A 22,829-nucleotide genomic window follows, 5' to 3' on the forward strand; every position below is an offset into this window, starting at 1 on the left:
ACCACTGGGAACCATCTTTCTTGATGGTTGCTACATCCTAAGTTTAACAGGAAGTTGCCCTTCATCTTTAAATGGTATTTTCTTTCAAATCTCTCCATAAGCAGCTGAATGCCGCATGACTATAGAGGTGTATACTAGCCTTCCTGACAGATCGCTTTTGCGCTTGGATTTACCTCCAGGTTGGTAGGACACTAGACATTTCAAAGCCCACATGAAGAAGACTGGATCACAACTCTGTGTTTGAATCTGCAGACATCCTCAGATACTCAAGGAAGGAGGAAATTTCTTTTCTGTTTGGTTTTTGCTGGTAGTGGTGCTTGTGGGGCTTGAACTCAGGACCTGGGTGTTGTCCCTCAGCTTTTTTGCTCCAGGCTAGTGCTCTACCACTTTGAGCCATAGCACCACTTGGAGTTTTCTGGTGGTTAACCGTAGATAAAAATCTCACAGACTTTCTTCCCCAGGCTGACTTTGAACCATGATTCTTGGATCTCAGCCTCCTGAATAGCTAGAATTACAGGTGTGAGCTACCGGCTACCAGCAGGAATTTTCTTTTTAATTGGATGGTAGATCTGAAGAATCACACCAAGAGCCAAACATGTTAGACAAATGCAGAAGAAAATCTGGGATCTGATTATCTTCTAGGAGAAAGAGAGAGAGAGAGAGAGAGAGAGAGAGAGAGAGAGAGAGAGAGAACTTTTTATGGACAGCATGGTAGACTGTCTTCTATGCTATAATTATTCCAGAATTTTCTACCACATCTTCCACTTCCTCCTAGAGGGCATCTCCCTAGAGTGTAACATGTTATCTGTGGGATACATAAAACAGCAGCAGAGGCAGGGCTGTGGCTTAGAGCTGTGCGCATCCAGGCAACAGGTCTCTTGGCTATGCATTGTGGCAGGCCATCTCCAGCCCCTCAGCCTCAACTAATGCATTATTCACCAGCCGCAAACATCCAACCAGCAATACTGCCAGGCCAGCCCAGGAAAAATTCAGGATATGTTCCCAGCCCCACACTGCACAAATCCAATACAGGCGATCATTTAGAGTCCAGATCTGGCTGCAACACAGGTGCCTTTAACCCCAGCCCAGGTGATTGTATTATTTTTGCATGAACTCCTGGCTACAAAAACCTGTGTGCCCCAGACACAGTTATCTTTGTAGGAGCTAATTCAAGAACCTAGAAGGTTCTCTTGAGTTCCTTTTTTTTTTGTCAGTCCTGGGGCCTGAACTCTGGGCCTGGACACTGTCCCTCAGCTCTTCAGCTCAAGGCAAGCGCTCTACCTCTTGAGCCACAGCGCCACTTCCAGCTTTTTCTGCTTATGTGGTGCTGAGGAATCAAACCCAGGGCTTCATGCATGCAAGACAAGCACTCTACCACTGAGCCACCTTCCCAGACCTTGAGTTCTTATTTATGTTTCTATAGGTTAAGAAATAAACTACTTTATGCGTGTTCTGTGGAGCAGAAGAGTTTGTAAAAGTCTAGGTAGAAACAGACTTCTGGTTTGATGTGGCGAGTTTTGTAGTGGATTTTCCTTTTCCTTTTCCTGAAGTGTGGGCATGGAATGTCCCAGAAAAATGTGTAGGGCGAAGTTGAGACTCCAGCTCAGTGTCATTGAGAGGGGTAGAACTTTTAAAAGGTTAGGCCTAGCCTAGCCTAGTGGCTCACACCTGTAATCCTAGCTACTCAGAAGGCTGAGATCTGAGGATTGTGGTTCGAAGTCAGCCAGGACAGGAAAAGCCACAAGACTCTTATCTCCAATTAACCACCTAAAATCTGGAAATGGAGCTGTGGCTCAAGGTGGTAGAGCACTAGCCTTAAGCAGAAAAGCTCAGGGACAGCACCTAGGCCCTGACTTCAAGCCCTATGACTAACAAACAACAACAAAACAACAACAAAACCCCTGAGGGACAGAGCCTAGGCTAATAGTTCAAGACACAGTACCAGCACCAAAAAAAAAAAAAAAAAAAGCTGGGGGAGGGGAGGCAGCCCAAGGACTTTAGGTCATTGGGGGCGTGGCCTTGAGGGACACTGGGCTCTCAGCCCCTCCCTTTTCTGCTCAGTCCTGTGATGAGGGGAATGGCTTTGCTTCGCCGCCCAGTTCTACACTGACATAAGCCCGAAGCAACCAATTGGCCATAGGCTGTCATCTCCCAAGCGGATCCCAAATAAACCTCTCTTCTTCTAACCTGATTGATCGCAGTGGCAGAAAGCTCACTGGCTCACCTTCCAAATGAAAGTGTGAAATGAAATAATCTTCCCAAACAAACAAGGTCAGAGAAAGGGTTATATACAAGCGCAGGGGATAGATGGAAAGCAGAGGGGAAATGGATGGCCCTGAGCCAGGTATATAATCATAGAGAAAAAGAATTCATAGCTATCAAGTGCACTTCCACCTTAAAATGCGAATCTTGCTTTAACATTCAGAAACTGTTGTAATTCCTCATCTGTGTAGATGCATGTTGCTATAAATGCTTTCCAAACCCACAGATTACACGCCAACCCCCATGGAGATGGGTGTGGCCGTGCACACCTGTAATCCCAGCTACAAAGAGGCAGAGGCAGGAGGATCAGGAGTTTGAAGACAAGCCCAGGCAAAGTTAGGAAGTCTCTATCTCAAAAACAAAATACATGCCGGGCGCCAGTGGCTCACGTCTGCAATCCTATCTACTCAGGAGACAGATCTGAGGATTGCAATTCAAAGCCAGCCCGGGGAAGGAAAGGCCGTGAGACTCTTAACTCCAATACACCACTCAGAAAGCCAGAAGTGGCGTTGTGGCCACTTCTGGTAGAGCGCTTGCTGTGAGCTGAAGAGCTCAAGGACAATGCCCAGGCCCAGAGCTCAAGCCCTACGACTGAATAAACAAACAAACAAATAAAAAGAGCCGGGAGAAGAGGGAGTGTGACTCAAGGGTAGGTTTGTCTAGTAAAAGTGAGACCCTAGATTCAATTCCTAACACTGGATAAAACAAAACAAAACAAAACAAAAAAAAAACACTTCATGTAAACTATGGGCCCCGGGGTTGTGAGCACAAGGGCTTGGACCGTGCCAATTGCAGCACTGTTGTACAGAAGGCTGCTTGCAGGGAGGCCTGTGGACATAGGAGAAGGCACATAGGATCTACCTGGACTCTCGGATTAATATTGTCTGGACCCCTACTACTCTCCTTAAAAAAAAAAATAAGTCTAGTGGCTCACAACTGTAATCCTAGCTACTCAGGAGGCTGAGATCGCAGTTCAAAGCCAGCCAAGGCAGGAAAGTCCCTGAGACTCATTTTCAATGAGTCTCCACTGGAAGTGGTGCTGTGGCTCAAAGTGGTAGAGCTCTAGCCTTGAGTAAAAGACCTCAGGGACAGTGCCCAGGCTCCGAGTTCAAGACCCACGACCGACAAAAAAAATCTGCTGGGGATTGTAGCTCAAGTGGTAGATCATAGGCCTAGCAAGTACAAGGCCCTGAGTTCAAACACCAGTAATAATAATAATAATAATAATCACAATAGGAAGAGGGGGAGGAGGAGAAGAAGAGAAAGAAGAGGAGAAGGAAGATGAAGAAGTTAGGGACCCTAATCTGCTCAAATTCACTGATAATTTTCATCTTACTATTAAAGAGATAAATGAAATAAAGTCTATTAAGAAAAGGAAAAGGAGTTGAGTGCTTTAGTACACTGGGCTGCATCCAACCGCTGGAAGATTGTTTTCAGCATCATGACTCCGGGCTTCTAATAAAATGATCTTCTAAATTAAAAATGGCGACGTGCTCTCGTCCATGATGAGAAACCAGCTCACCCGTCAGCTCCTACAGCCCCTTCCCTCATGCGTCCGGCAGGGCCTCACCTCCTCAAGAAGGAAAAGAAAGAAAGAAGGAAAGAAGGAAAGAAAGAAAGAAAGAAAGAAAGAAAGAAAGAAAGAAAGAAAGAAAGAAAGAAAGAAAGGAAAAAAGGAAGGAAGGAAGGAAGGAAGGAAGGAAGGAAGGAAGGAAGGAAGGAAGGAAATGAGAAAGAAAAAAAAAACCTGCTTCATGTTGAGAGAGAAGAGAAAATTGTCTGTCTGCAGACTCTATGGAGCCATGCAGAAAACCCTGACAGAATGGACACCATGTCCCCCACTGAGAGGGAGCTAGAGCGATGGATTGGGATTCTTTTTTAAAGACTAACATGCAAAAAAAATTCAAATTGATTTCTATATTTAGCAATGAATAAATAGAAGTTGAAAGCCAAGAGCAGGTAGCTGAAGCCTGATATCTTAGCTACTCAGGAGGCTGAGCTCTGAGGATCACGGTCCAAAGCCAGGCCAGGCAGGAAAGTCCATGAGACTCTTATCTCCAGGAAACCACTCAGAAAACTGGAAGTGGTGCTGTGGCTCAAGTGGTAGAGTGCCAGCCTGGAGCAAAAAAGCTCAGGAAGCCAGGCACTGGTGGCTCATGCCTGTCATCCTAGCTACTCAAGAGGCTGAGAACTGAGGATCATGGTTCCAAGCTAGCCTGGACAGGAAAGTTCATGAGACTCTTATCTCCAGTGAACCACCAGAAAAATCGGAAGTGGAGCTGTGGCTCAAAGTGGTAGAATGCTAGCCTTGAGCAAAAGAAGCTCAGGGACAGTGCCCAGGCCCTGAGTTCAAGCCTAGGACTGGCAAAAAAGTGCAAAAAGGCTGGGAGCATGGTTCAGCAGAAGAGCACCTGCCCAGCACGCCCTGAGTTTGAACTCCCATACTTCCTAAAATCAAAAAAGTTTGAACACACACTTACCATGTAGCTTCTTCACATTTGGAGTTTCCTGAAGAGGAAGAAATCCTGCACTTAATCTTAGCATGAACACCCATGTCCAGTTTATTTAGAATATCCCCAAACTGGAATGAACCCAAATTTCAGTCAACCAGGGTTCAGACAAAGCTTGGTGCTGGTGACTCATGGCTTTTATCTTAGCTACTCGGAAGGCTGAGATCTGGAGGATCACAGTTCAAAGCCAATCCAGGCAAAAAAATCTGTGCGACTCTTATTTCCAATTAACCAGCTAAAATCTCCAAGTGGAGGTCTGGCTCAAGTGTTAGAGCACCAACCTTGAACAAACTAAGCTAAGGGATAGTGCCTAAGCCTTGAGTTCAAGCCCCAGCACACACACACACACACACACACACACACACACACACAAAGTTGTTGCTACTGAAGACCAAAGACCAAGAAAGGACATGCCAACTTCACTGACATCTTTGTAGAATGAATCAATTGTTTTTCTCTCTCTCCCTCCTTCCCTCCTCCCTCCCTTTCTTCCTTCCTTTCTTTCTTTCTGCAGTGCTGGGATTTGAACCACTTGAAACATAGCCTCCGCCTTTTGTTCTTTAGTTACTTTTGGTATCTTGTATTTTTTGCACAGGAGTGGCCTAAAACCATGATTCTCTTTCTTATAGCCTTCATATAGCTGGGATTAAATATGTGAGCCACCATGCCCAGGCTGTCTTTCGAGATGAGTTGGAGAGGAGTTTCTCGCTAACTTCTTGTGGGGGCTGGCTTAGAACCTTTACCCTCCCAATCTCTACCCTTCGAGTACCTGGGATTTCCAGCATACATCACAATGACTAGCTCAGGACTATTTGATTTCTTACACCATATTAATGTATAACTTTTATTCAATTAAAACAAGAACAAAGATGTAACAGAAGAAAGTTTCCCAGAACTAAAGAAAGAAGTTTTGTGGGAACTCTTTTTTTTTTTTTTTTAAGTTTTCTAAGGTAAAAGACCCTTCAAGTCCTGAGCAGAGTGAAGCATGAAAGACTCAGGCTTTGAGACTGAGTCAAGATAGTTCAATACATCAAACGTAAAGAGAAATTCCTAACAGCTTCCAGGAATAAAAGAAAATCAGCCTCAAAGGAACAAAAATAGTGTGGGTCTCAGATTTCCTACCAGGAACGTTGCACAAGAGAAAAATTCTGGAACTAGTCATGAGATCCCAGAATCCTTTACCTAGAAATTCTTAGGAAAAACAGTTTTAGGTTTCCAACTACTCAGAGAATTTACCTCCGAAGTACACTTTCTACAGGATAAAAAACTTCAGAAACCGTCTGTTGAAAGGGTTTGCTGTGGTAGCACATGCCTGTAATCCCGTACTGAGGAGAAAGAAGCAGGAGGATCACAGTTCCAGGGTAGCCTGGGCTCCACATTGATTCAAAATTAGCCAAATGCTTACTTGTTTTGCTGACAGCCCTCCCAAGATCACACAGTGGCTCATGCCTATAATCCTGGCTACCCAGGAGGTCGAGATGAGGAGGGGATCTTAGTCCAAGGCCAGCCAGGAGAAAAAGTTTGTGGGAACCCCATCTCAATGAATAAAACTGTGCATGGTGGTGTGTGCCTGCATCCCGGCTGAGCAGACTGCACTTTGCAGAGGGGTGAAACGCCCAGGTGGCTTTGCCCAGGTGCTGGACGTCTGGCAGTTCCCAGCTTTGCCAGAGGTGGAGGTCAGAGTCTGACTTGGAGCTGCTCCTGCTGGCTGAATCCTGGGATCTGGAGTCTGGATTCAGAGGCTGAGATCTGGAGTCTGGGATCTGGAGATCTGAGGATTTCGAGTCAAAGCCAGATCAAGACAGGAAAGTCCTGGAGACTCTTATCTCCAATGAATCATCGAAAAGTCACCGAAAGCTATGGCTCAAGTGGTAGAGGGCTAGCCTTGAGCCAACAGCTCAGAAACAGTGCCCAGGCCTTGCATTCAAGCCCCAGGACTAGTGCATGCACACACACTCTCTCACGCACGCACACACATAGGACAGCATCTCAGGGCTGTGACCAGGGCTGTCTGGAAGGGCGTGCATCCGTCGAGGGGCAGCCGAGGGGAGTAGCCCCCAGGGCCGTGTGATTCCAGGCCTCCCCGCCGGCCGGCCAGGGGACCCCGCCATCAGGAACTAGAGGATTTGTTCCTGCTGGCCAGAGAATGGCTCCAGCCAGCTGCTGCCTCTCTGAAGATGGAAATAAGTTGTCTTATCAGCTGAGCTGACACAGCACGCTGCTGAGTGCTCTGCAGTTTTCCTTTTTAAGAGAATAGTTATATTTGATGGTGGAGTTAGTTCAGAGACACAGGAAGGCAGCTCTGGAAAAAAGACCTTTATTATTATTATTATTAAAGATATCATTCAACTGCCCTATCCACTAGCAGGAGAAGGCTTGATTTCTAAATGTATACGGAGGGCCTGGCAGACACGGGGATGTGTCCTTGAGACTCACGCCAGTCATCCTAACTACTCAGGAGGCTGAGATCCAGAGGATCAGGGTTCAAAGCCAGCCAGCCCAGGCGGAAAAGTCCATAAAAGGCTTCTTCTCTAATTAAGCAGCAAAAAGCCAGGTTGGAGGTGTGGTTCAGGGGGTAGAGCACCAGCTAAGCAGGCAAGTTGAGTGAGAGGTCCTGAGTTCAAATCCCAGTATTGCTGGAGTGGGCAGCAAGGGGGGGCGGTGCTCCCACTGGGTGAGTTTCATCCTCACCAGAGGTTCTTGCTGTCCTGAAGCCCCTGCCAGGAGGGGCCAAGTCTGCGCCTACACACTCTTGTGGCCTTCCTGTGGCACTCTCGTCACGCTCTTGTGGTACTCCGTGGTGCTCCTGTGGCTCTCTTGTGGCCAGGCCTCTGGGTTACCCATGGGAAGCCGGGGTCAGCCCCTTGTCCTCCAGGGAGGAAATGGCCAGGGTGGCCAGGCCTGAATGTCCAGTCTGACTATCGCAGCCCTGGGCCTGGGGTGGGGCAGGAAGAACAAGAAGGCGTCGGGGCTCCACCCTGCTGGCAGGGAGACTGGGTGCCATGCAGGGGTGGGGGGCTCGGGTCCAGCTGGGGACCTGGGCTGGGGGGGCCTGGATGGAGCCAGAGAAACCCGCCGGCCCCCCCCCCCCCCCCGCCCCAGCCAGAAGTTGTCAGGAAGCTGAGGGCCCTTTGGAAGAGCCTGGCAAGGGGCACATTTGGGGTGCCACAAGGAACCCCACCCAGTGCAAGGTGGGGCAAGGCTACTGGCAGGCCACTCTGGATCGAAGAGGCCAGGGCTGGTGGAGAAACTGGGTAAGGAGCTGAGCCCATGGGTGCCATGGCCGGCAGGCAGAACATTTCCAAGGCTGAGGACTCGCCACAGCACCCCGCCCCTGTAGGCCTCTCCCCTCCCCCGTCCTCTCTATCAGTGCCCCTGCCCCACTCCGCTGATGTCCTCATGGCCTGGTCTGAGGGGCGGCAGTGGCTGGATGGGGAATAGTCAGACTCTGGGTGGAATTCACATGCAGAAAAAACGGGATCTGTGGCTAGAGTAGACACGGCTGCAGGGCTGCGGGGCAGAGGGGGTCAGAGCGGCCCTGGGCATGGGTCTGAGCCACGGAAGGATGGGGTTGGCATTTGCCGCATGGGGAAGATGGGGCCGGGGCTGGGCATCTGCCCTGCACTGTCCGCCCTGCGTTACTGTCACGAGAGGCCTGCAGCTGGATCACTTTATGAAGAAAAGAGGTCTATTTTGGTTCACAGCTCCAGAGATTCCAGGCCGAAGGGCTGCCTCTTCCTGTCTGCCTTCCTCTTCTCCTAAAGGCACCAGGATTCAATGCCAGGGCTGGGCCCGGGATGCCATCTGCTGATCACCCCCAAAACTGGATGAAGGGAAACCATCCATGGAGAGCCCTGGGCGTGAGCATGACGAACCTGCCTTTAGTACCAGCAGCAGGGAGCCTGAGGAGAGGGGGAAGGAGTTCGCTCTAACGGGGAGAGACAGAGGGACGTGGATCCACTGGGAGTCTTTTTCTTTTCTTCTCTTTCCTTTTTTCTTCTTTTCTTTTGTGCTGGTCATGGGGCTTGAACTCGGGGATTGGGTGCTGTCTCTCATCTTTTTCACTCAAGGCTAGTACTCGACCACTTGGTGCCCCACCTTAACGCCTGGCTTTCTGGTGGTTCGTTGGAGATAAAAGACTCCTAGACTTTGCTTCCTGGGCTGGCTTCAAACCCTGATCCTCAGATCTCAGCCTCCTGAGTAGCTGGGATGACAGGTGTGAGCCACAGGCCTGGCCCTGGGATTTCTGTGAATGCATGGAGATACTCTAGTGGGGAGGGGCGGGCCGAGCTGGGCTGGGGTGGGGGTGGGGCAGCACTGAGTGGAGCTCATTAGAGAGGGACCCACCCCCCAGGGATGACTAATGTCCAGCGAGACCAGTCCGGGTGGTTGTGTTTCTTTCCCAGCTGCCTTGCTACACAGTGCAGGCACTGGGCGGATGAGTGGAGGGGAGAGCAGTGCTCCTCCTTTGCCCTGCACAGGGGTGGAGAAGGTTCTGGAGGGGCGGGGAGACCCAGGAAAGGCCAAGATCCAAGGGAGAGTAGAGGGGCTAACTGCTGGGTCACACAGTGGGGCCCAGGGCGGCTTTGGGGAGGCCTTGGAGAGCATGGTATCTGAGAGCTGGGGCACTGGAGAAAGGGGCGGGGGCGGGGAGGGGGTGCTCCAGAGTCTCTAGGAACTGGCTGAGGGGGGATTTGAACAGCAAACCGCCCAGCCACTGGGTTGGGCATGGTAGCACCAGCCTGGAATCCCAGCACTTGGGAAGTGGAAGCAGAAGGATTGTGAGTTCAAGGCCAACTCACACTACCATACGATATTCCTTCCTTCCTTCCCTTCTTCCCTTCCTTCCCTTCCCTTCCTTCCCTTCCTTCCCTTCCCTCCCTCCCTCCCTTCCTCCCTCCCTCCCTCCCTTCCTTCCTCCCTCCCTCCCTTCCTTCCTTTCGTTCTTTCTCTCTTGCCTTTGGCAAGCCTCAGACCTGGATTCTCCTACCTCTGCCGCTTAAGATGCTGATATCGCAGTTGTGCGCTACCACGCCCAGCTTACTGACTGAAATGGGGTCTTGCTAACTAACACGAGATGTTCCCATCTATGCCACCTCCTGAGTAGCTGGGATTATAGGTGTGAGCCACCTCTCCTGGCTGGGAGATACCCTTGGTTGCAAACTTCATCATCGTATGAGATGCGTGAAGGTAATTGTGAATCGAATTGTTTGGAAACCCGCCATGAGGCTGCTCCAAGGCTTCTGCGTCTGGTTTGCCCTGGGCCTTGCTGAGCAACCCTGCATTTGCAGGGAGAGGCTCAGCTGTGGGCAAAGGAGGACATAGTTCCCTAGCACCTACCCGGGGCTCCTCCTCTTTTCTTCTTCTTCAGGAAGAGGTAAATAAAAGCATTACATTCCTTTTTTTTTTTTTTAAGTTTGAGACTTGCACTTGAACTTGGTGCCTGATACTTTTGATCATTGACTGGCGCTCTACCAACTGAGCCACGCTTCCAACCTTAATGCATCACATTTCTGTATTAGCATTTTCTTTTCCTCCCCACCCCTTCCATGATTGAGATCTGAACTCAGGGCTGGACACTTCCTAAGCGGGTGCTCTTATCGCTGAGTCGCACCTCCAGTACAGGTTTTTGCTGGTGATTTTTTTCAGTTAGGGTTTCCCTTCCTGCCTAGGCACTTATCTGGGTGAGAAGCCCCTATGTTGGGCTTTCTGGTCGCTAGGATAACAGGTGTCCCACCACATCTAGTTCTTCATTGAGAAGGGGTCTTCTGGATGCTTTCCTACCCAAGCTGGCTTTGAACTACAATCCGAACACTCTTACTCTCTGTGATTCACCAGCACCCAGCTTCCTTTTCCTTTTAATTTGCTTTTGTGTATGCGCCGGGACTGAAGCTTGAACTCAGAGCCTCATGTTCTTGCTTTGATTTCTTGCTCAACCACTTGAGCCACACACTTCTACTTTCTTCTTCTTCCTCCTCTTCTTCTTCTCCTCCCTCCTCCTCCTTCTCCTCTCCTCCTTCTCCTCCTCTTCCTCCTGCTTCTCCTCCTCTTTCTCCTCCTTCTCCTCCTCTTCCTCCTTCTCCTCCTCCTCTTCCTCTCCTCCTCCTCCTTCTTCCTCTTTCTCTTCTTCTTTTTCCTCCTCTTCTTCTCCTTTTTCTCCTCCTCTTACTTCTTCCTGGTCCTGGAACTTGAACTCAAGGGCCTGGAGCTGTCCCTGAGCTCTTTTGCTTGAAGCTAGCACTCTACCACTTGTGTCACAGCATTACGTCCAGCTTTTTCTGAGATTTAACTGGAGATAAGAGTCTCACAGACTTTCCTGCCCAGGCTGGCTTCAAACCTTGATCCTCAGATCTCAGCCTCCTGAGTAGCTAGGATTATAGGTGTGAGCCACCAGCACCCAGCTCTCATCTGCTTTTGATAGGAGATCTGGAACTAACTTTGCCGAGGTCATGACCCTGCAGCCTCCACCTCCCCAGAAGCTGGGAGGACAGGTGAGCGCAAGCATGCCCAGCCCTGAATTCAATCCCCTACCACTGCATTTTCTGACTTCTGAGATACAGCCAGATTCCAATCACCTTTCCAGTCCATACCCTGTCCCGCCCTCAGCTGGCCTATTTCCATCTTGGGGAACAGCAGGCCCCCCTACCCCCAGTCTGTGCGGCCCTCCTGGGCCATCTGGAGAGCAGGAGCCCGTGGGAGTAATACACTCCCTCCCTGCAGGAAGACGAGCCCAGTTTTATTGCAGATCTGATCGCCATGCACAGGGCTGATAGTCCGTGATTGAGTTAATCCTGTCACCGTGTAAATCAATAGCAGGCGATTTGATTTCGGGTGTTCATCTGGGGAGTTCTCGTCTCTCTCCGATGCTCAAGCCACGCGAAGGCCCAGGTACCTTCACCTCCAATGCAAAGTTGAGTCTCGGGAGGACCGGCTTTGTTAATAACATTCAATCCCTCCAAATAAAAATTCAGATCTGATTTTTTTTTCCCCTCTGTCTCCTCTCAGATCAGTAGGCTGAATCCCTTAATCTACCAAATTATTATGGGGGGAAAAAATCTTCCCTCTGCCTGTCAAAACCGCTGCTGTAGTGGGGGGCACCCTCTAGGGAAGCAGGGCCCCATCTGTGATCACTTAGGTTGTGTGCAGTGGGCAATCAGTATTTGCAAGCAGGACACACACACACACACACACACACACACACACACACACACTGGAAGTAGAACACAAGGTCCATCCGAGAGACAGGCTGGCCAGCAAGGGCCAGAAAGGTGACATGGGCCATGTGTGTTTGTACATGCCTCTAATCCCAGCTATGTCAGAAGCGGAGATGTGGAGAGAGTAGTGCATGCCTGTAATCCCAGCTGTGAGGGTGGCAGAGGTCAGGAGGACAGAGGTGAGGAGGGAGGCAGAGGTCAGAAGGATTTCAGTCCAGGGCCGTGTGCAAAAGTCACGGTCTTATATGGGAGATAACAGAAGCAGAAAAAAGGGTAGGAGCATGGCTCAGGTTCTGTAGCATCAGCTGGATGAGAGTTCAAATCCAGTGCCAGGGGAAAACAAGGGGACCTTGGTTTGCCCAGAAAGACTGGTGGGAAAGGGACTGGGGCCGGCCTCCCTGTCCACGCTGACTCCATGGCACCCCTTCTCTGCCGGGCAGAGACAGGCCACGCTGGGGGTGTTGTTTGTGTCGACAGGTGTGGCATGCTCTCCCCTGGAGCAAGACAGCTTGCCTCAGGGGCCTCCCGTCTTTGGGGGGGGGAGAGGGTCTCCAAGAGAGAACCCCGAAGCCATTGTCCAGGCAGCTGACCCCAATGGCCCAGGGAAGAGAAGAGCACTGAGCATTTGGTGCAGAAAGTGGAGGGGACGGATGCCCCCCGATTCCCAGTGGGGCCCCGGGGTGGGGGGGGAGCATGGCCCGGGCTCCCCCCCCCTGCATTGGGTGACTCACACCTGCAAGGGTGAATCATGTGGGTTACGAAATGCAAGGCCTCCTGACAGGGGGGCTGGACGGGGCCTCGGGGTAGCCCTGGGGCCCAGCCTGCCCTCCTGCCCGCCGGTGCCCGGGGGCCTCACCAGCATGGGCCAAGCCGTGCAGGTGAGCAGGTGAACCCTGCCCAGTGTGGAAACCACAGGGGTCCCTGCGAACAACACGGGAGGAGCCACGGCTTCCTCACCGCTGCCTGCTCTTGATTTGATTCCTCCATTAAGCTTAAGTTAATCAGGAGGAAGTCTTCCTTCCCTCCCTCCCTCCCTCCTTCCTTCGTTTACCTTTCCCTCCTTCCCTCCCTCCCTTCCTTCCCTCCTTCTTTCCTCCCTCCCTCTCTTCCTCCCTTCCCTCCTCTTTCCCTCCCTCCCTTCTCTCCTCTGTTCTTCCCTCCCTCTCTCCTTCCCCTCCTTCCTTCCTTCCTTCCTTCCTTCCTTCCTTCCTTCCTTCCTTCCTCCCCTCCCTCTCTTCCTCCTTTCCCTCCTCTTTCCCTTCCTTCCTCTTTCCTTCCTTTCTTCTTCCTATCTCCCTCTCTCCCTAATTTTCTTCATTCCATGTTTTCTTCCTTCCTTCTTTCCTTCCTTCCCTTTCTCCTTTCTTCCTTCTTTCCTTCTTCCTTCCCTCCATCCTCCCTCACTTCCTGCTAGTGCCAGGATGTGAACTCAGAGCCTTGACCTTGCGCGGTTTGTCCACTCCGCTGGTGCTCTACCACTTGAGCCGCCCGTCCTGCCCCACCTTTCGCTAGCGCCTGTGGAGACGGAGGCTGCACCGGTGCTCCGTCCGGGCTGCCTCTGCGCGGCCCCTCCCCGCGTCCCTGGGCGGGTGACATGCTCGGAAGCCCGCGTGCGGTGCGCCCGCGGCCTGGGGCGGTGGGCGGGGTGAAGCCCGGGCCCCTGGGGTGTCGGGTCCGGTCCGGCGCGGTGCGGTAGGGTGCGGGCCGGGTCTGCGGGCAGCGCCTGGGTGGGGAGGGGCGGGTGTCCCCCTGCGCGTCCCCTCGGCTCCCCATCCGCCTCCCCTGCTCCCCGTCCCGTCCTCCCCTCCCCGTCGGGTCCCTCGTCCTCCTCCTCCTCCCCAACTCCTTGTCCCTCGTCCTCCCCTCCCCATCCAAGTCTCGTCCCCTCATTCTCTTCCTCCCCCTCCTCCTCCCGGTCCTCCTCCTCCGATCTCCTCCTCCTCGTCCTCCCCCTCCGATCTCCTCCTCCCCGTCCTCCCCCTCCGATCTCCTCCCCATCCTCCCTCTCCGATCTCCTCCTCTCCGTCCTCCCCCTCCGATCTCCTCCTCCCCGTCCTCCCCCTCCGATCTCCTCCTCTCAGTCCTCCCCCTCCGATCTCCTCCTCCCCATCCTCCCTCTCCGATCTCCTCCTCCCCGTCCTCCCCCTCCGATCTCCTCCCCATCCTCCCCCTCCGATCTCCTCCTCCCCATCCTCCCTCTCCGATCTCCTCCTCCCCGTCCTCCCCCTCCGATCTCCTCCTCATCCTCCCTCTCCGATCTCCTCCTCCCCGTCCTCCCCCTCCGATCTCCTCCTCATCCTCCCTCTCCGATCTCCTCCTCTCAGTCCTCCCCCTCCGATCTCCTCCTCCCCATCCTCCCTCTCCGATCTCCTCCTCCCCGTCCTCCCCCTCCGATCTCCTCCCCATCCTCCCCCTCCGATCTCCTCCTCCCCATCCTCCCTCTCCGATCTCCTCCTCCCCGTCCTCCCTCTCCGATCTCCTCCTCCCCGTCCTCTCTCTCCGATCTCCTCCTCCCCGTCCTCCCTCTCCTCCCCGACCTCCCTTTCCGATCTCCTCCTCCCCGTCCTCCCTCTCCGATCTCCTCCTCCCCCTCTCCTCCTCGTCCTCCCTCTCCGATCTCCTCCTCCCCGTCCTCCTCCCCCTCTCCTCCCCTCCCGCCCGCGGCGGCGGCGGCGGCGGCGGCGGCGGCGGCGGCGCTTCCCGGCGGAGCGGCTTTAAAAGGCGGCTCCCCGCCCCCTGCGCACTCGCCGCCCGGGCTCCGCCGCCGCCGCCGCCGCCGCCGCCGCCGCCGCCGCCCCTGCCATGCCTGCGCGCGCGCCGCCCCGGGCCGCCGCCGCCGCCGCCGCCGCCGCGGGCTCCGCGCGCCCCGCGCTCCCCGCGGGCTCCGCGCGGCCCCGGCCCCGGCCCGCCGCGCCGCGCCCCTGGCGCTGGCTGCTGCTGCTGGCGCTGCCCGCCGCCTGCTCCGCGCCCGCGCCGCGCCCCGTCTACACCAACCACTGGGCGGTGCGGGTGCTCGGGGGCCCCGAGGCCGCCGACCGCGTGGCCGCCGCGCACGGCTACCGCAACCTGGGCCAGGTGAGCGCGCCCCGCCCCGCGCCCCAACTTTCCGAGGCCGCGCGCGGGAGCGGGGAGGGGGCGCCGGCCGGACGGGGGGGAGGACGGGGCGGGGGGGGGACCCCGGCGGCCGTCGAGGGCCCCCGGGAAGCCACCTGCCCGGCCGGGGGACGAGCGCCGTCGCGCCGTGCGCCCGTGCGGCCCCCGACGGCCGCGCGCCCCGGGGTGCCCGGACGGGGCGACGCGAGCGTCCGGGGTGCCCGTCCCGGCCTGCCCGCCCCACCGCCGGACACAGCCGCGCGCCCCGCGGCTGGGGTACGCGACGCCCGCACTCCCCACGCTGCCCCCGTCCCCTCCCGGGGGGGGGTCTGGGCCGCTGACCCGGCGCGGCCGTCGGCGGGGGCGTGGCCCGGGGCCGCGGAGCCCCTCCCACCCGGGCCGCGGTCACCCGGGGCCCAGCGCGGGGCCGCGAGGGGCGCGGGCGAATCCCAGACGGCGCGGAGGGCGGGGCGCGCGGGGCCCCAGCCTCGTCCCCAGCCCGGACCGGGGCCTCCCGCACCCACCCCAGTCCATGCCGGGCGGGGGCCAGGGGCAGCTCTGCCCTCCCAGGCCACCTTCGCGAGGGAGGTCAGAGTGGACGGTCGTCGGCCAGCAGCCCGGGAGGGAGGCTGGGCCTTTGGGAGCGCTGACTGGCGTCTCCGTGGCGTTCGCATCTCCCCGCTGATGGATGGACGGTGCTGGTTGCTTAAGGCCCCATTTCCTGCTACCTTCCCTTGCTCCGTCCAGGTAACCCAGACTTCTCCTCTCCCCCTCCCTCTCCTCCCCTCTCTCTTTTTCTTTATCCCCCCCCCCCACCTCCTTGTGCCTAGGCTTGAACTCTGGGCCATCAGGGCTGGGTGCTGTCCCTGAGCCTTTTCACTCAAGGCTAGTTAGCGCTCTACCACTTGAGCCACAGCTCCACTTCCATCTTTTTGGTGGTTAATTGGTGATAAGCGTCTCATGGACTTGTCTGCCTGGGCTGGCTTTGAACTGTGATCCCTAGATCTCAGCCTGAGTTGCTGAGATTACACAAGTGAGCGTTGGCTCCTGTCTGATGTCTGATGTCAACTCTAAGTAGCTCCTCCTCCTCCTCCTCCTCCTCCTCCTCCTCCTCCTCCTCCTCCTCCTCCTCCTCCTCCTCCTCCTCCTCCTCCTCCTCCTCTTCCTCCTCCTCCTCTTCCTCCTCCTCTTCCTCCTCCTCCTCCTCCATCCTCCTCCATCCTCCTCCTCCATCCTCCTCCTCCTCTTCTTCTCAGCCCTGGGGGCTTGAACTCAGGGTTTGGGTTTTATCCCTAAGCTTTTATCGTTCAAAGCTAGTGCTCTACCCACTTTGAGCCATATGCCACTTCTGGTTTTCTGGTGGTTCACTGGAGATAAAAATCTCACAGACTTTCCTCACAGACTTGGAGCCACAATCCTCAGATCTCAGCCTCTTGAGTTGCTAGGATTACAGGCATGAGCCACCAGTGCCTCCCTCTAAGTAGCTCTTAAATTGCACAGAAAATTACCAAGTGCTTGGTTTTGGGAGTTCCGTCATTAGAGGAACAGGAGGAAACTTAACTTGTGTCGTGAGGTTTTTTTGGTTGGGGGTGTGTGTGGTTATGGGCTTGAACTCAGGGTCTGGGTGCTATCCCTTAGCTTGTTCACTCAAGGCTGGCACCATACCACTTAAGCCACAGCTCTACTTCTGGCTTTTTAGTGATTAATCAGAGATGAGCATCTCACAGTGTTTCCTGCCCTGGCTGCCTTTGAGCCTCAATCCTCAGATCTCAGCCTCTTGGGTAGCTAGGATTACAGGTTTGAGCCACAGCACCGGGCTATGAGCAATTGACATCGAAATGGAGAAGCATAGTTAACATACCCCCTGGAAATTCCTGGAAATGTCCCCAGGAATAAAAATGTCCAAGCTCTGGTCATGCTGAATCTTTGAATCCACTGTGGCCTCTTGAGTTGCTGTCTATAAGTAAGAAGGTTCTTCCGGAGTGTGCCCCCTTCCAACCTGGGTGTTCTGGGTGTCTCTGATGTCTCCCCAGCTCTGTGCAGTCGGATCATTTAGTTTCCTGGCAGGATTACAGTGGAGACATTCACAAACGGAGATAGGACTTCATTGGAGATCAGAGCTGTCTGCAAGGAAAAGTCTGTTACTCCCCCTTTTCCCCACCCCCCAACAACCAGCTTTTCGTTCTCTTCAAGTGAGCTCCAATGTGGAAAGAGCCCAGGACTTGCCAGCCTCTACCCACGCCGTAAGAACGTGTTACAGAGCTTGACTGCCTTTTCTCAACTCCGAGAATTTGTGACTCATAAATAAGCTGTAGGTGTTATTAGCTTTGCTTTATAGATGGGTGAATGGGGGTATGGCCTGGGCGGGAAGCTGCTGGCATCCACACGAACTGCCACGCGTGGGTCAGCTCTGAGGCTTAGGCAGTGCCCTTCGCCCCTTTTCATTTTTTTGTCTGTCATCAGGCTTGAACTCTGGGCCTGGGCACTGTCCTTGAGCTCTTTTGCTCAAGGCTAGTGCTCTACCTCTTTGAGCTTTTCCTGCCCAGTCTGGCTCTGAACCTTGATCTTCAGGTGTGTGTGTGTGTGTGTGTGTGTGTGTGTGTGTGTGTGTGTGTGTGTGTGTGTGTGTGTGTGTGTGTGTGTGTGTGTGTGTGTGTGTGTGTGTGTGTGTGTGTGTGTGTGTGTGTGTGTGTGTGTGTGTGTGTGTGTGTGTTTCATTAGAGATAAGAATCTTACAGCTTTTCCTGCCCAGTCTGGCTCTGAACCTTGATCCTCAGATCTCAACCTCCCGAGTAGCTAGGATTGCTCCTCCCGACCTTTGTCTGCTGCTGATAATGGTCTTAGATCTCCAAACCCTGTGTGACTTCTTCCGGACTGGGAGGCGCTGTTAGAGAGAGGCCCAGCACCTGCCTGAATCCCTCCAGGGTCTTGCCTAAGTGTACTTTCTTTCCCACAATTGTTAACCTAATTCCACTTATTTAGCATATCCAAACATAGCTTTGTAAATTGGAGGTGTGGCTCTGTTGGTAGAGCTCTAGCTAGTGAGTGAAAGTACTGAGTCTTGGACCTAAAAGAAAAGAAAACAAATGTAACTCCCGCCCCCCTTGGTGCCTGAATACAGGCCCTGAGCTTATTGCCTCTTCAAGGCTGAAACTCTACTACCTGAGCCACACCTCCACTTCTGGCTTTTCTTTCTTTCTTTTTCTTTCTCTCTCTCTTTTTTTTTTGTGCCAGTCCTGGGGCTTGAGCTCTGGGCCTGGTCGCTGTCCCTCAGCTTTTGTGTTCAAGGCTAGTGCTTTCCTACTTTGAGCCACAGCTCTACTTCTGATTTTCTGGTGGTTCATTAGAGAGATAAAAGTCTCACTGACTTTCTTGCCCAGGTTGGCCTTGACTATAATCCTCAAATCTCAGTTTCCAGTGTAGCTGGGATTACAGGCGTGAGCCACCAGTATCTGGCTTAACATCACATGCTTTAAGAGATTTAGGAATAAAATCTTAAAGAAAGAAAATTTTATGGAGAGAATTGTCAGTATGTGTTTTTGTTTTTGTTTTTAAGTTAGGAGTAGAGCTCAGGGCCTTTTACATCCCAGGCAAGTGCTTTTCCCTTGAGTTAGGTCAGCAGCTCCTGAAAATCACAAACGATTTAATAAAGGTAGGATTGAAACAAGAAAGTGAATAAAACCCGGGGATATATTATGTTCATGCGCGGGACAATTCAGTTACCACAAGTGACCCGAAATCTGTTAATGCAGTGTAGTCCTGGTATGTCCTGACAGGATCGTATGTGTGAGCTAAAGTCTGCAAATAAATGAATCCATATGGAACAATAATAAGGTGCAGGTAGCAAACAAGTCTGAGAAAGGAGGAGGGCTGGGCGCTGCTGGTGGCTCATGCCTGTAATCCTAGCTACTCAGGACGCTGAGAGCTGAGAATTGAGGTTCGAAGCCACTCTAGGCAGAAAAGTCCATGAGACTCTTATCCCCAGTTAACCACCAAAAAGCCAGAAGTGGAACTGTGACTCAAGTGGTCGAGTGCCGGCCAGTGTACAGTGCCAGAGCATAAAACGGTTGCAGTGATTATATTTATATAAAGTGTAATGCAATACTGTATTACAAATGTATTTGAAGTTTGGGAACATAAGCTACAAAGATCCTTGTGAAGTTCTAGTGAATGGTTGTCTCTGAAAAAGGAGCCAGGGGAAACAAATGTCAAGTTTTAATTGAATTCATAACACATGCACACACACACACACACACACACACACACATACACCCTCCCAATTTGCCAATGCCATCCCCTTGGCCTTTACAAACCCTAGATCAAAAAAAAATTAGAAGCCTTGCACTGTGGCTCACACCTGTAATCCTCACCATTCCAGAGGTGGTGAATGGGAGGATCGTGATTCTAGGGCAAGCAGGCAAAAAGTTCCTGAACTCTGCCTTCACCAATAAAAAACGCTGGGCTTGTGGTCATGGGCACCTGCCATCTCAGCCTGCATATAACTAAATATATAGAAATACATGAAGGATGGCACTTGCACCAGAACAGACTCTCCTTCCTGTCCATGTAGTATAACAGGTACTTCACCAGCACTGCTGGTGTACTGGATGATTTAAAGTATGTGAGCAGATGCAAGCTCTGTACCATTCTACCTACGACACTTATACATCTGTGGATTTCAGCATCTACAGGTGTCCCAGAGCCAGTCCCCTCCCCTCCCCCCATAGCGAGGGACAACGGTATACAGATGAGAATATGCACGGATGATATACAGATGAGAATATGCACGGATGATATATACAATTTCTTCCTGTGCATTGGAGTGCGTTATCTAGTCAGTGCATACGCACTCACAGCACACGGACGCATAGGTAAGGCATTAAAGGGGCAGAGAGAAAAGAAAATAGTGCATCATATATAGATACACCATGGTGCTTCTGAGCTACCTGCCCAGGATGGACAGGTGCTCACTTGCCCAGGCTAAGAAATTCCCGGTGTGTGTGTGGGGGGGGGGGGGAGAAAATGAGGGAGGGGGGGTAACACTGTTCAAAAAATATGTACTCATTACCTTATGTAACTGTAACTCCTCTATACATCACCTTTACAATAAAACATTTAATAAAAAGGTCCTATTTTGCCCGGCATCAGTGGCTCACTTTTGTAATTCTAGTTACTCAGGATCTGAGGATTGTGATTCAAAGCCAGTCTGGGCAGGGAAATCTGGGAGATTTCTTCAATTCACCACTCCCGAAAAAAGCCAGAAGTAGAGGTGTGGCTCAAGTGGTAGAACACCAGCCTTAAGTTAAAAAGCTAAGGGATAGTGTCCAGGTCCTGAGTTCAAGCCCTCCTGGGCTGGGCCAGTTCCCTAAGTAAGGAAATGGTGACCCAGGAAAATGGGGAAATGGAGTATCCAGGGCCCTCAGGACCCCTGGCTCCTGGCCTTGCCCTTTCCCTCTGTGCTCTTCATCCCATTTCTGGGTAAAGGAGCCTCATTCTAACCCCTATGCATAGTTACCTTTGATACAAGTGTCTCCAGGAAAAGGCAGGTTATATGAGGTATCTTCTACACCCTTAGAAAGGGAGGGTTATTGGGAAGGGATTAGAAAGGGAGGGTTATTGGGAAGGGATTAGAAAGGGAGGGTTATTGGGAAGGGAACTGCCTCTCCTGCAGTTCTGCGTCGCCTGGTTGTATTGAGCTAATTTGTTGGTTCAGAGTCTGGCCGTAAAAATAAAAATGCAAGCTGAGGCTGGCTGCCAGGGCTCTAAAAAGATCTAAGAGCCTTCAATGATGGGAGACTTGCTTTAAATAGTTTTTACTTAAAATAGCTACAGAGCAGCCCATACCTGGCTCAGAATTTCAGGTGGGCCTGTAGAATTCATGTGCCAGTAGAGGGAAATTGTCATGTCATGTCATGACATCTTATTCTCAGGGAAGCCTAATGGATCAGAACTGGTTGTGGCCAGTGTTAGAGGCTTGGTATGGCCAAGGGGAAAAACCCAGAAGAGTGGTCACTGTGAACTAGTTCTGCAGTATTTTTTATTTATTTCTTTATTTATCTTTGGCGGTCGTGGGAGCTGAACTCTGGGCCTGGGCGCTGTCCCTGAGTTCTTCAGCTCAAGGCTAGCGCTCTACCACTTGAGTCACAGCACCACTTCCAGATTTTTTTTCTGCTTATGTGGTGCTGAGGAATTGAACCCAGGGTCTCATGCATGCGAGGCAAGCGCTCTACCACTGAGCCACCTTCCCAGCCCCCAGTAGTGGCTTTTGATTGAAGCCTTTCTGGGTTTTATGCGCTGAACCAAGAATGCCATGTGTTTTTGGCTGGTCTGGGAGAGGTCTTGGGTTTGAATTGAAGGAGCCAGACAAGACTAGGATTTGAAGCTTGCGCCACAGGATCTCATTTGGCATTTTATTTATTTGTATTTTTACTGGTTGTAAGGCTTGAACTCAGGACCTGGGCATTGTCCTTGAGCTTCACTCAAGACTAGCACTCTGCCACTTTGAGCCCACAGCGCCACTTCCGGTTTTCTGCTGGTTTGTTGGAGATTAAGAGCCTCATGAACTTTCCTGCCCAGGCTGGCTTTGAACCGTGATCCTCAGATCTCAGCCTCCTGAGTAGCTAGGATGACAGGCGTGAGCCACCAGTGCCCGGCTGCATTTGGCATTTTACTGAGCTGGTCACAGACTGAGGTGGACAAGGTTTTCAGTTGAATGACCGTCATTCTGTGTCATTTAGTGGGGGCAGCTGCACGGGGTAAAGCCAGGAAGTCCCCAGAGTCCAAAAACAAATCCAGAATCCAGCCTGAGCAGACAGCTGGCTGACCACTCCACTGGCAGCCCTCGAGTTCATCTCGGCAGAAACCAGGGAGCCAATCAGAAGAGCTGCCCTGTCAACAGGGTCAGGGGACCCTGGACCCCTGCCTGGCCGGGCACCCTGGGTGGTCATGGGCCACACAGGGCTGAGCAGACACTGTGTCTCCAGTGTCTAGCACAACTCCCTGCCATCCTGGGAACATCCCGAGCTTGTACGGCTCTCCAGGCCTCTGCACAGGCTTTTCTGTCTAGAAAGAAAGTTCCTTGACTGTTCCCAAGTCCAGCCCAGCCCTGCCCAGATGGGAAACACCTCTCCTCCTCCTCCTCCTTCCAGCATCCTGCACTCAGAGTCCGGGTCCGCAGTACCCAGCTGCTTTCTGGCTCCCAGAATCGGCACCAGCCCTGCTGTACGGTCCCATGTGTTCCCTTGCTCAGAGCCACTGACCCATCCTGCAGGAGGTGTCACCGGGTCCTCGGTCCAGTTAGATTCAGGTACACTGATAATTCACAGATCTGGACCTAAACCCACACCCTCCAACGCATCTTCTGCTGTGCCCTCTGATTCTGTTCTTCTTCTTCTTGTTGGTTGTGGCACTTGAATTCAGGGCCTGGCCACTGTCCTTGAACTCTTTTTTGCTCAAGCTTAGCACTCTACCACTTTGAGCCACAGCTCCACTTCTGGTTTTCTGGTGATTCATTGGAGCTAAGAGTCTCACAGACTTTCCTGCTCAGTCTGGCTTTGAACTCTGATCCTCAGGTCTCAGCTTCCTGAGTAGTCAGAATGACAGGCCTGAGCCACAGGCTCCTGGCTTCATCTCTGCTGCTGCCAGGATAAGCCATCCAGCCACTCTGTCCACACGCACGCACACGCACACGTACGCGCGCGCGCGCACACACACACACACACACACACACACACACACACACACACGGGTA

General features: G+C 52.8%; 1 protein-coding gene across 1 annotated transcript in view; it reads left to right on the top strand.

Annotated features, from left to right (window-relative positions):
* Positions 1–14,788: 14,788 nt before the first annotated feature.
* Pcsk6 (proprotein convertase subtilisin/kexin type 6) overlaps positions 14,789–22,829 on the top strand; it is a 99,665-nt gene continuing 91,624 nt past the window's right edge. Inside the window, exon 1 of the mRNA XM_042698513.1 lies at positions 14,789–15,061. Within this exon, the coding sequence (XP_042554447.1) occupies positions 14,789–15,061 (273 nt within the window). The remainder of the gene's footprint in view (positions 15,062–22,829) is intronic.

Source organism: Dipodomys spectabilis, unplaced genomic scaffold (assembly GCF_019054845.1).
Source record: "Dipodomys spectabilis isolate Male_0828 unplaced genomic scaffold, ASM1905484v1 ptg000233l, whole genome shotgun sequence".
Classification (NCBI taxonomy): Eukaryota; Metazoa; Chordata; class Mammalia; order Rodentia; family Heteromyidae; genus Dipodomys; species Dipodomys spectabilis.